Source organism: Typopeltis vanoorti, chromosome 4 (assembly GCF_054136105.1).
Source record: "Typopeltis vanoorti isolate ZY-2024b chromosome 4, IOZ_Tvanoo_1.0, whole genome shotgun sequence".
Lineage (NCBI taxonomy): Eukaryota > Metazoa > Arthropoda > Arachnida > Uropygi > Thelyphonidae > Typopeltis > Typopeltis vanoorti.
The window spans coordinates 93,655,045-93,669,226 of record NC_143552.1 but is presented as its reverse complement, the minus strand read 5'-3'; the positions used below and the strand labels follow the sequence as shown (position 1 = coordinate 93,669,226).

The following is a 14,182-nucleotide window of genomic DNA, read 5'->3' as shown; positions in this document are numbered from 1 at the left end:
TTCCCATTGATGATGTGAGTAGCTTAAAGATCTTCCTCAGCCATAGCCAAGTCAGCCGGTCTTGGGCGTGGGCAGCCCCCCCCCCCCCCCTCCCGTTTATCTGGGGTTTTTCATCCCACAAACAGGCAAACCGGCTCTGTTAACACACAGGTTACAGTCATAGAATAACTCCAGGAATAAGGAGTAACCAATCTATTCCGTAGGATTTCGGTTCCAAATGCCTACATGGTAAAAAGTGTAGGTCTGCGCTTGAGCATAAATTAGGAATACATCATGTGAGAGTCAAACTGATGTCTTTTCCAATTAAAGGATACACATCCTGTCATTCTTTCAAGTGTAATACAGAGCCACTATTCAATGGTTTGAACATGTTCACAAAACAAGAATAACGCTTGAGAATCAAAACTGAGGTACTGGTCATAACAGGCATGTAGTTTATATGAAACCTTGAAGATTGAAAGTACTCCTCTATAGAAGATATTAAATATTTATAACCAATTTTGAAATTTTCATTTACAACGAACATTAAAAGTGCATCTCAATTTCCAAGTAATGTAAATTAAAATTACCTTGTTTTGGAATGTGATGAATATTAATATGATTATCCACCGATATGCTAATCAGTGAAGCATCTTTATCTCCTGTGATTCGCTGTGTCTCTTCTTTAGTCTTTAAAAACTCTAATCCAGTCACAAATATATTATGTGCATTTTCAACACTATACAGTTGCTATTGGATAAAAAAAAAAAAGAAAAAGAAAAGAAAAAAAAAAGTAATAACTAATCATAATTTCTTAGATATCTTGAAACTATAGTTTTATTATTATTATGTGTGTGTGATCTATTTACAGATCGTTTAATCTAATTAGTTCATCTTTTTGAATTTTGTAGTTCAATTCATTAAATACTTGCCAATTAAAATAAATAATGCACACTTTTACATCTTGGTTTTTAATTTCAGAAAAAAAGATAAAATTTTCATAATTCTGTGACTCAAAGATTCTTGGATGTAAGGCTGTAATGACACCAATGAACAAACTCCACTGGTATCATTACAGGATAGAATTTTCTCTAAGGACCTTCCAAATAAAGTATAAGTGCTTGTCGCTTTCAAACATGAAATAATATTATCAAAGCATGTACAAATTAATAACAGAACAGATCATGTATCGTTCCTTATTAGAAATAATGTAGAATGATATAACACAACCATAATACAGCTCAAGAGATTCTCAAGAACCACTTTGGAGAAAAAAAAATTGAATGAATGAAAATTTAAAGCACTGGTACTATGTTCATTTCATAAGTTAAACTTTTACCATTTGTATCAAGGTTTTTCTGACAGATAAACTTACATATTTTTTTGATAACTTGAAACTATATGGCAGTTAATTTGCATTTGAAATCTAAAATTTGATATGACAGTAATCATAAGCTTCTGCTTTTTTTTTTTAGATGTCATTTTATTTTGATTTCTTTTGTCTACTTGTTTGCATATTTATTCCCATTTCTTAGTTCTAGCTGAATATATTTCATTGAAATTCAGATGAAAGTTTTGTTCCTCCATCTATATTTCTTGGTTTTGGCTGGAATATTTTATTGAAATTCAGCATTTGCAGACTTTCATAAAATTTGTCCGTCTCAATTTTGGTTCTGACTAGGCTATTTTTTTTTGTAGAAAAATTTAGTGAAACATTTCATTGATAATTATTCAAAGTAAAAACTCAGCTCTGGCTGGATAAAAATCAATAAAATTTGCTGTTTAAGATAGCTATTGAAATCTTTGAGCAAACTCAATTTTACCTTTTTACAATTTCACTGGCAAAACAATATAGCCTTTAAAGGAACACAAAAAACCAACAAGTGCTTCTGACCAAATGCCCAATCCTCACCTTCTCGTGGTGTACCTAACAGGGTACACCACGAGAAAGTTCAGATCCATCTGGATACTCAATGAACGATGGGCTGGCAATCTGGGATTTAGCCAGCCAAATTGTATTCTTATTGGGTTAAACTACAAGTAAAATGATGGAATTTCATGCCAGCTGGGTGTCACTTGGTTAAACAAGGCCCCCCCCTTGCTGTTTTTGCCACGGAATCAGGGTGAACAGTGAAAAGTCAGCTACTGTAACAAATCCTGAAACACACCCCCAACTCAACGTTACAAGAGTTCAAGATCAGTACTATCAACATAAGAAGCTTGAATGGCAAAGAAATGGAGCTGGCTGAGGAACTGGATAAGTACCAGATCGATATAATAGGGGTGACTGAAACAAAAAATGATAAACTGGCGAGATTTTTTCTAAGCAATAATACAAAATGTTATATTTAGGCAATAACACTAAATACGAGGCTAACCTTCTTGAATGGCAGGCAATATCAAGTAGAGTGATGTGGGCAAATATCAGATTGGGGAACTGGACAATGAGACTTATTTGTGCCTATGGTACCACAGAAGGTTCTATTAAGGTAGACGTGGAGGAATTTTTTTTGAAGTTTTAAAGAAAGAACCTAACACGAAGGAAAAAGGAACAGTCGGTCCTTGTTGGGGATCTAAATAGCAGAGTAGGAAATGATTGTCAGACATGCAAAACTATTTTGGGAAAATTTCAAGAAAAGTGCAAAACTAATAATAATGACAAATACCTGTTGGATTTCTGCTCAAGACATGGACTAGCTATTTCTAACACAATTCCAATATAAAAATGTACACAAATTCACATTGAGAGAGAAGATGTTAAGAATAAGAAAAATCACATTGACTATGTTAACGTTCATAATGATGTTTTCTCACTGATGCAGAACACTAGAGTGTACAAAGGATTTGAAACCAGGATAAAATTGAATTTCCTATTGAAAAGAACATGTAAGAAAGTTTAAAAGTTAAGCAGGATCTCAGATGTGAACTGTAGACTAAAATGCACAAACACTATTTAAGAAAAAATGAAACAGTTTGAGAATCTTAAAGATTCAGTAGCAAGCTTTGAAGAAAACATTGATTCAGCGAGAGAGGTAATGTGGTGAGGTTCTGATTTTTCTATCCTTATGCAAGGATAAAAAAAAATCAGAATTCCAAGGTGGACACAGGAAGTTAAAGAGGCAGTGAAAGAAAAGAAAAAAGCATATTGAAAGTTGCTGGCAAATAAGTCAACTTGTGGTCTTAGAGAATACAGAGACAAATGTAAAAAAGCTAACCATTGTGTATAACTAGCTAAACAAAAGTCATGGGAAGACTTTGATAGAAATATAGAAAATAAATATCAGGAAGGTGGCAAGATATTCTGGAGGTTGTTGAAAAAGCTCAGAAATGGAGGAAAGAGTACTGTAAAAGAAATCAGATATGATAAAGGTCACATGCAAACTGGAGAAAAAGGAAAGATATCCTTGATATATGGAGTAATTACCTGGAAAAATTGCTAAATGAAAAATCAGTAACAGCACAGTAGTCAAAGACATTCAATCAACAGGAATGCAATCAGGAATCATATCCATACTTAAAGTAGAAAAAGCCATAAAGCCTGAAATGTGGAAAGTCAGCTGCAGTAGATGATATTTGACCAGAAATGCTCAAGTATGGAGATATGAAAGTCTTATAGTGGCTGCACTGCATAGTTCAGAAGGCCTGGACAGAGGGACAAACTCCGAATGATTGGCATAGAGCTCTCATAGTATCTATACATAAAATGGGAAATAAAACTGAATGTGAGAATTACAGAGATATTTCCCTACTGAGTATTCCTGGAAAGATTTATGCAAATATATTTGAGAAACAGTTGAGAAGGATTGTGGAAGGGAAGCTCCATGAAGAACAAGCTGGATTCAGGCCAAATAACGGCTTTCGGGATCAGATTTTGACCTTAAGACAAATAGTTGAGAAATCACAGGAATATAATAAAGATCTGTATTTAAGTTTTGTTGATTTGGAAAAGGTATATGACAAGGTGTCAATTGAAAAGCTATTCAAAATGCTACAGTTATAATGGTGTCAATGGGGTATTATATATCAAGCAATACTTAGTCTTTGAGTTTGAAGTCAGGAAGATGGTTTGATGTTAAATGTGGTTTCAGATAAGGGTGTACATTATCCCCTCATATTCATTATTTATATGGATCACATTATGAAGTGGTATTAAACCTCAATATCAAAATTGGAGATGTTAATTTCAGCTCTTTACTTTATGCGGAGAATGTTATACTTTTAAATAAACCCACTACAAGTTTTCAAGAGTCGCTGACTAAATTGAATAACTGTTATAATAGATTTGGTATCAAGGTCAGCAATAACAAACAGGCAGAAGTATTGAAAATATCACCTTTGTTGTGAATGGAAAACTAAATGAAATATGTATACAGCTAATTTAGTGTTTTCACTAAATTAGCTATATACAAGACAGTGTTCAAACCAATTTTAACTTATGGATCTGAGAGCTGGGTTAGAAATAAAATACTTGACCAAAGACTAGAGACCACAGATACGAGAGTCCTGAGAATGATTAAGGGACTGAACAGAGGCCATCAATAGCAATAACATATTAAAAAAGAGGTTATTAGGAAAGAACTTGAGATTGTTAGCATCCAGAAACATGTTAGCAGAGCTAATCTCGGGTGGTATGGTCACTTAAACAGAATGGGAGAGGAAAGATTAACAAAACAAGTGTTCTCTGCCAGGTTGGAAGGAAAAATATCCAGAGGAAGACCAAGATGTGGATGGGTTGATACAGTAAAATATAGTGCCTTAGAAGAGAAATAAATATAAGATTTGATAATGCTGGAGTCTTGAGAGGTAACAGTTTGATTTGGAAAAAAATTGTAGATAGGAAGTTAGTAATGATGCAAGTTTTTTTATGTAGTACTATCATATCCCACATGTCAGGAATTTAATGATGATGATGAAGACAATAGCCGGATAAAAACTCTTTTCTCTTCTTTTTACTAAACTATGGTAAACTGCTATGCTTCTTTTCAATTTCTTGCAATAAGGCAACAGAATTTTGGCAAACTAAAAATAGCTAGAAAGATAATTTTATCTCACATTAACTATATAATATTTTAAAATGTATAATTTTTGAAATTTATAAAATGGATATATGCTTTATAAATTATAAAACCAGGTTACCTGTAAACTGAAGGCAATGTATACATATACATTTCCTGTTTGGGTACCAAGGCCAACAAATCGACCATCATCACTGTTTAATAAAAGTTACATAATTAATACAGCTCATTCACAGATATCTGAATATAAAGCCTAAAATCTACATAAATATATATACGTCTCAAAATAAAAGGGACAAGATTCTTATCCCAGTGACTTATTATAATAGGAGGTCATGAGGATCTTTCACTGTGATATGTTATTTTCTGGCAGATGTTTATTTGCCTAATTTATTATAACATGAGTATCATCCCACAGTAAAAATTATAAAATTCATTATCAAGGTATTCTGTTTCATATCTTACAATGATATTATTATATGATTATTTTTTCCACCTATATAATACAAAAACAAAATTTAGTTTGGAAGAAAATCTCAGTATATTTTGATAAGCAGTGAATTATTAATATTCTTACATGAATGTAAATATCACATTACTGATGTCTGGAGGTCAATGAGAAGCAGCATGTTCTGTCCTTGCTGCATCAGGCAAAATTTGATACTAACTTGCTATTCCTCAAACAAAATTTGTTAGTACTAAGCTAAGAGAAGAAAGGCTGTACATTATGAAACAAAAATATCTAATTGTTAAAGCTTTTTCATGAAGTCATTGATGAACATGATAGTCACTGAAACAAGTATGCAATACAGATTGAAGCTAAATATTATAGATGTTGCCATCTTGTATTCTTAGAAATTAAAAAAAAAAAAAAAGTTTGATAGCAACATGAACAAATGCAAGTTGCTAAAGGATTGGAGCTAGATAACTTTGTTATACACTGAATTTTCAGTTAAGGGATATATGTGGAACTAGAGAGCAGGTGATTATGACAAGCTTAGGTGAAAGTTTGAAACACTGCCATAGCATTAGAATCTAAAAGAAGCAATATCAGACTGTATGCCTAAGGTCAGGAGGATAAATCAGGGAGGAGTTGAATGAGTAGTATCATTAAGCAGGAGCTACCAAAAAAGTTGCTGTGGAGGATATATATATATAAGGAGAAAAGTGATAGACAAATTTACAAACAATACAAAGCTCACGGCAAGGTGACCAGCATAGTAAGGAAGGCAAAATCAGATTATGAGAAAGAAAAAGGAAATCTTGAAGAGTTATTTTAATATGTTTCAAGGAGGAGGAAGGATAACTTTAGTGAGTGCTGATGGTAGTGAGGTGATGAAAGCAGACAAAATAGTTGAGTTACTAAGTGACCACTATGCAAGGGATCTATCATTCCAGTGAGGATATTACTGTGATAGATGTAACAGGATATGTGAGAAGAGAGATTGATGAATTAAAAGTACTTAGGATAGATACTTCAGATCTCAATGCATATAGAGCTATGAGATTAGATGGGATATCACCTTGCATATTATGAGAATGTGCAAAGGGACAGGCATTGCCTCAGACTAAGCTGGTTAAGTCTCAGCTCTTGTAAAATCCCAAGGGAGTGGAAAGAGGGCAAAGTAGTTCCACTGCATAAAGAAGGTCCCAAGACTATAGAAACAAATTATAGACCAGTCAGTATTTCAGGAGTGGTGGTAAAGTTATTGGAAAACTTGGTCAGAGACAGAATTCAAGAATGGGTGGATACGAATGTGATATATATATATATATATATATATATATATATATATATATATATATATCACATTCGTATCCACCTTATATTCTCCTTATATATATATCCTCCACAGCAATTATCTCCTAAATTATCTTTAGGAGATAATTAGTAAATTACTAAGGCATAACACCTTAGAAATTTACTAACTTTTTATAATAGAGTGACAGCTGAGTTGGATAAAAGGACTGACTACTGCTGGATTCTGCAAAGGTATTTGAAAAGACACCACATGGAGCTCCGTTTGCAATAACTGGAAGAAACAGGGATAGATAAAGTTGGTGATTTGGATATGAGTGTGGCTAATGGATAGATACCAAATTGTGTATGTAAGAGCAGAATCCAGGAGAGAACAGGTGAAAATGGTGTGCTGGAAGGCCCTGTGGGTGGACCACTATTGTTTAATTTGTATGTAAATAATCAAGGAAATTATTCGAAAGGAAAAGTACAGCTGCTTGCAGATGATGATGCAAAACTCGGTAGCATAATAGTTAAAGCAATGTAGAGAGACTGCAGGATGATTTAAAAAGGCTGACAGCATGGAAAAGTATAATGGATGCCAGTTTAATGCAGAAAAGGTTACAGTTATGCATTTTATTTTGAGATGAAAAGATTACAAGTAGTAATACACAGAAAGAGATGGAAATTTCATAACTGAACTAGAAATGGATATAACTGAGCCACAACCTATAAAATAATAAAATACATGAACAGAGAAATAAAAGAAAAGGTAAAAATACAAACAACAGATTTAAAAAAATAGAAAACTTATTTTCAAAATCCCTGGACTGATGATAATAAAAAATAAATAAAATTTTATACAATAAAGAGTGGTCTAACAGAAAATATTACAATGTCTGAATTAAAATACAATTAACATGGAAAATAGAAAAACACCAGGAGAAGACAATATAAACTGGAACTGTACAAAAATGCAGGTTAAAATTTTAACGAAAGACTTCTGAAATTCTTTAAAATGGTTTGGATTTCTGGAAAAGCAAACACTTGGAAAAAAAAGCACTGGTTAATCCAATTTATAACAAAAAAAGAGGGGAGGGGAAGACCAATGCAATAATTATAGGGGAATCAGTCTGCTAAATGTAAGATACAAAATATATGCAAGAATATTATATAAAATAATATAATATAAAAAAGATAATAAAAAATAAATAAAATTTTATACAATAAAGAGTGGTCTAACAGAAAATATTACAATGTCTGAATTAAAATACAATTAACATGGAAAATAGAAAAACACCAGGAGAAGACAATATAAACTGGAACTGTACAAAAATGCAGGTTAAAATTTTAACGAAAGACTTCTGAAATTCTTTAAAATGGTTTGGATTTCTGGAAAAGCAAACACTTGGAAAAAAAGCACTGGTTAATCCAATTTATAACAAAAAAAGAGGGGAGGGGAAGACCAATGCAATAATTATAGGGGAATCAGTCTGCTAAATGTAAGATACAAAATATATGCAAGAATATTAAAAGAGGAACTAAAAAGTAGAGGACAAACTATTAGAAGAATAGAATGGATTCCAAAAAGGATGATCTTGCACAAACTATTTTCACTCTAAAAATATTAATTGAAAAGCAAAGAGAACTTCAAAAAGAAACACACATTATGAAAAAGCCTTCGATAAAATTATTAGACACAAGCTATTTAAAATATTAACCAATCTAAATATACCCAACCAGCTGTTAGTCTTATTCACGAAATATACACAGGAAATAAAGCAGCAGTCAAATTAGAACAAATATCAGAATGGAAAGACATATCAAGAGTAGTATAGCATGGATGTAACCTATCACCACTGCTTTTTAACACACACACACACACACACACACACACACACACACACACACACACACACACACACACACACACCCCATCGTCATCCTCCTCTTTTTAGGGATTTAGGTCAAGTGGCCTGTTCTGGTTTCATTCAATCTTTTCCTTAGTTGTTCCCCAATTTCTATATCCTCCAACTGAATAGTATCAGAGTACTTTTTCTTGAAATATCCATTCTTTTGATATGTTCAATCCATTTCTTTCAGTATTCATATAATTTGTCAATATCGAGTCTGTTTTTAGTTTATGTATTTCTGTGCTTCTTTTGACTTTTGTCCCAGAGAGTAAAGCCTGCTGTCCTTCATAGGAATTCAATTTCTCCAGTTTCTATTCTTTTTTCTTTTGCAGTTTTTATAGTCCATAATTCACTTCCGTACAGTAGAGAAGGTCTTGCCGAAACTTTATAAACTCTTATTTTTGTATGCTATTGAACTTGGTTAGGTTTGAAAACATTATTGATCATTTCTGTTATCTTTAGAAAATTTGAATTTTGATGTCAATGTCAGCTTCTTTTGTATACGATACAGCATATCCAAGGTATTTGAAGCAGTTAATTTATTCTAAAATTTTATTTTCAATCATGATTTTACTTTTGACTGGAAATGGTCCTTTAAAAGCCATGATTTGTTTTGCACTTACATTTCCAAATATTTTTGCACTCATGTTTAAGGCAGGTATTGATTTTTGGAGTTCATCTTGACTTCTTGATATAATTATTTGGTCATCTGCAAACAAAAGTATTAAGTATAGTTCCAGGATCCAGTTTAAATGCTGGTTTTATATTTTTCTTCCATTTCTTTACTAATTCATTTATATAGATATTAAATAACAGTGGTGTCATTGGGCATCCTTGACGGACCCCTTTGTTTATCGATTTCCATTCTGTAACTTTTTCATTCATCCTTACAGCTATTTGATTGTTCTGATACATGCTAGTTATTGCAGCAAGTAGCTGATCTGGAATGTTTACATTCTTGGGTATGGTCCACAGTTTGTTCTTTAAGACTCTGTCCAAGGTTTTCTGGTAGTCTACAAATGCTATGTGCATTTTTATGTTAATCCAACATTCATAATGTTTTGGCATTTAGATTTTTAATGAAAAGCTGGTTCAATGCACGATTGTCCTTTTTGAAAGCTAATTTGTTCTTTGCAAAGTTTATTTTCTACGCATAACTTATAACCGGTATTTAGAAGATTTAATTCCTCTGTGGTTTTCACAGTTGCACTTATTGCCTTTTTTATTTATATATATATATATATATATATATATATATATATATAAATTGGGATGATAATTGCCTTATTCCAACTTTCTGGAATTTTTCCTTGCTGCCAGATATTGTTAAATCATTTTAAAAGTCATTTGATGAATAGGATGTCTGCATATTTTATGAGTTCTATATTTATTCCATCTTCTCTACAGGATTTTCCTGATTTGCTTTGCTGTATTGCTGGTTGGATTTCTTATAATACTATTTCTTTCACTGTATAGTTAATAGTAAACATTATGTCAGTTTTTAATTCCTTACTATCTTGCCATAAGTTTTGGAAGAAGTCCAGCCAGGTTTTCTCTTTGATTATTTCAAGTTTCAGTTTTTATTTTACCTACTTATTCATATTCCTTAGAATTTTGTATGTATTTAGTCTCTTCACTGTAAGATCTCTTTCCAATTTTGTTATCCCATGTTTATTCCTTTTTCGACATGTTTTTTTGCTATTGCTCTCTTGAATTTATATTGCTTCTAGCAATTTTGTGTTTATCCATTGTTCATATGCTTCTTTCTTATATCTCATTTTTGCTTCAATGTTTTCATCCCAGTTTCTTATTCCCTGTCTCCTCTTCAATTTACTTTTTGTTCCCAGGCATTCTGTTGCTGCATTTATTAATACATTTTTTAAATTATTCCATTCTATCTTTAAATCATCATTTTTTTTAATTTTCATTTATTCTTTGCAAATAAAAGTAATTGATACTTTTATCATCCAAGAGTTAAAATGTAAAAGATTTCTGGAGATTTCTCTTCGCAGTGATTTGGTTATTTTTAAATCATCTTGAGCAGGATAAAATTGAATTTCATACTGAAAAGAAAAACATGTAAGAAAGCTTTAAAGCAAATAAAAGTTGAGCAGCTCTCAGATATGAACTGCAGACTGAAGTATATAAACATTATTCAATGAAAAATGAGAGTTTGAGAACAGGAACCAAACCTTGGAGATTCGGTGGCAAGTCCTGAAGAAAACGTTGATTGATTCAGCCAGAGAGGCATGTGGTGAGGTTGTCTATAAAGATAGAAAAATTAGAACTCCATGGTGGACACAGGAAGTTAAAGATGCAGTGAAGGAAAAGAAGAAAGCATATCAAAAGTTACTGGCAAATAAGTCAGCTGTTTCTCTTGGAGAATACAGAGACAAAAGTAAGAAAGCTAAACACCCTGTAAAACTAGCTATATAAAAGTCATGAGAAGAATTTGGTAAGAACATAGAAAATAATTATCAAAAAGGTGGCAAGATATTCTGGAAGTTGTTGAAAAAGCTCAGAAATGGAGGAAAGAGTTCTGTAAAAAGGAATTAAAGATGATAAAGATGACATGAAAAACGAGAGAAAAAGATATCCTTGAAGTATGGAGTAATTACTTTGAAAATTGCTAAATGAAACTAGCAGTGATGACAGCACAGTGATTAAAAAAAAAAAAAAAAAAAAAAATAGAGCTGTCAGGATCAGATTTTCACTTTATGACAAATACTTGAGAAATCATGGGAATATAACAAAGACCTGTATTTAAGTTATGTAGATCTGGAAAAAGCATATGACAAGGTGCCTTGTCAGAAGCTATTCAAAACGCTACGGTTGTATGGTGTCAGTGGGGCATTATATCAAGCAATACTTAGTCTTTATTCGAGTTGTAAGTCAGCAGTTAGAATTGAAGAAAGTACAGGAAGATGGTTTAATGTTAAATCTGGTGTCGGACAAGAATGTACATTTTTACCTCTGTTATTCATTATCTATATGAATCACATTATGAAGGAAAGTGGTATTAAACCTGATATGAAAATTGGAGATGTTAATGTTAGCTCTTTGCTTTATGAGGACGATGTTATACTTCTAAATAAATCCACTACAAATCTGCAAGATTCTCTGACTAAATTGAATAACTGTTGTAATAGATATGGTATGAAGGTCTGCAATAAAAAGACAAAGAAAATAGGCAGAATCATTGAAAATGTCAACTGCATTGTGAATAGAGAACCTACAGAACAAGTAAAACATTTCCACTACTTATGGTATGATTTTTAGTGAAGATGGTAAATTAAATATGGAAATAGACAAGAGGATCAAAAAAGCTGGTATGGTAGCAAGTCAACTGAATAAATTTATATGGAATAAGAGAGAAATTAGTCAAAACACTAAATTAGCTATATACAAGACAGTGTTCAAATCAGTGTTAACTTATGGATCTGAGAGCTGAGTTAGAAGTAAAACAAACACTTGACCAAAGACTAGAGACCGCAGATATGAGAGTCCTGAGAAAGATTAGGGGTGTGAACAGATGGCATCAATGGCAATATCATATTAAAAATGAGAATATTAGGAAAGAACTTGACATTGTTAGCATTCAGGAATGCGTTAGCAGAGCTAATCTCAGATGGTATGGTCACTTAAACAGAATGGGTGAGGAAAGATTAGCAAAACAAGTGTTTTCTGCCAGGTTGGCAGAAAAACGACTAAGAGGAAGACCAAGATATAGGTGGATTGATACGGTACAAAGTGCCTTAGGCGATAGAAATATAAGATCTGATAATGTTGGAGTCTTGACAAGTAACAGACTGATTTGGAGGAAAATTGTAGATAGGAAGTTAGTAATGATGTAAATTTTTCATGTAGTACTATCATATCCTGTACACCCCTTGAGGGTAAATGTCAGGCATTTGATGATGGATTTATTTTTGATTAAAGGTTTTACTGGATTGATGCAGCAGGAAGATTTCAGCACTTGGGAGCAAAACAAGGGGGTCATTGTCTTTTGAAATTGAGTATAAGTGTGTTAGCTTGTGTGTGTGAGAGAGAGAGAGGAGTAGATATTTTGCCGGAAGAGTGGTGAACAAGTGAAATGAGTTACTAGAGTGCTGTGAGTGCTTTTTCAAGCAATGCATTCCAGGAGAGGCATAAGATATATTGTATGGGTCTCTCATGATGAGTCTTTGGACTACGTGGAAGTTCCCATGCAATAATAGCAATAACTGGGAGGAGCCTGTAATGAATCTGGAGAAATGACTGGAGTTAATGAATTCTCTACTCTTCAACTTCTCAATGCAAGGTCCATTAAAATAGATATCCAGATACTGAATAAATGAGGATGGACTACCAATCTGAGATATAACTAACTAAATTATATTTAATGAGATTTAACCATGGAACTAGGACAAACAACGAAATTTCAGATAGTAAACAACTCAAACAAAAATAAATATATTCTAAATCCAAACTATTGAGTTGTAAGATGGAAAAGAGGGGATTAACCCAGATTAGAACGATGACTAAGCAAAAACAAATGTTCACAAAGTCTTGTGAACATAAAAATACACGCCCACAATCAGAGTGAGCCGAAGTGACATCATCATGCTGGCGGATAATCCTGAAAACTATAATGTAGTAACTAATGATTAGAGAAGATATATAAAAGAAGACTGAGATGGACCAGCAGGATTCTTGATTTTTAGGTTCTAAGTTTTCCTTCCCACAGGACAGTGTTCCAGTGTGTGTGGAGGCGAGGCCATTTTTCGATGAGGCTCCTCTGTGGGTGCATGGACGTGCTAGGAGAGTGCGACTATTTACGGTCGGAAAGGAAATTTTGGCAGTTTCCGACAGAAAAGTAAACCTAACTTTCCCAGAAACTTCTATAGCAAGAACCGCCACTTCGGCCAAGCAACGATTGTAACCTATGATGAAGATGCAAGGTCAAGCTAACCTAGCTGAAGTTTTTGTTCAAACTGGTTGGACTGTGGATGTAAAGGTTAATGTAAGTAGGCACAATTTTGTTAATGTTTTAGAAGCTTACAACTGGAATTTGTATGTGTAATGAAGGAAATGCTTACAGGAAATTGTTAGTAATTAGTTGTTTAATAAGTTATGGTCATGAAAGGGAAAACGAATGTTAACTTGTATATGTAGTGAACGGAATTTAGTTAAGTTGTGACATAAGGAATAACTACACTTTGGGTGGGCCAAAGGCAGAAGTTTATTCTTTGTAGAGCCCAATAAAGTAGAAATTATAATATTTATAATTCAAAATAACATAATTGCCTTTGACTTCTTTCTTCTTCATGAGCCAGATGGTAGCCTTTACTTCTCAGCTTCTTTTAGAAAGAAACCCACTGTACATTGAGCTAGCTCTTTGTTCTTTACTGAAGCGCTGCTGTCTCAATAAATAAATTAAGTTCACCTTCATCATTAATGACTTCAATAAGTTATGTCACCTACCTCCCAAGAGGCAGTCCATTATGCTACAATTCCTTATATTAAGGACTGTTTCTAAAGGAATAGTCAAAGTGCTT

General features: G+C 32.9%; 1 protein-coding gene across 2 annotated transcripts in view; it reads right to left on the bottom strand.

The window, feature by feature from the left end:
• Positions 1–14,182, bottom strand: part of LOC150107501 (guanine nucleotide-exchange factor SEC12) — a 100,052-nt gene that overhangs the window by 13,823 nt on the left and 72,047 nt on the right. For both annotated transcript variants that reach the window (XM_090391348.1, XM_090391349.1), the window contains exons 7-8: positions 5,116–5,188; positions 570–729 (exon numbers count right to left, since the gene is read on the bottom strand). In XM_090391348.1, coding sequence (XP_090247474.1) covers positions 570–729; positions 5,116–5,188 — 233 coding nt within the window. The remainder of the gene's footprint in view (positions 1–569; positions 730–5,115; positions 5,189–14,182) is intronic.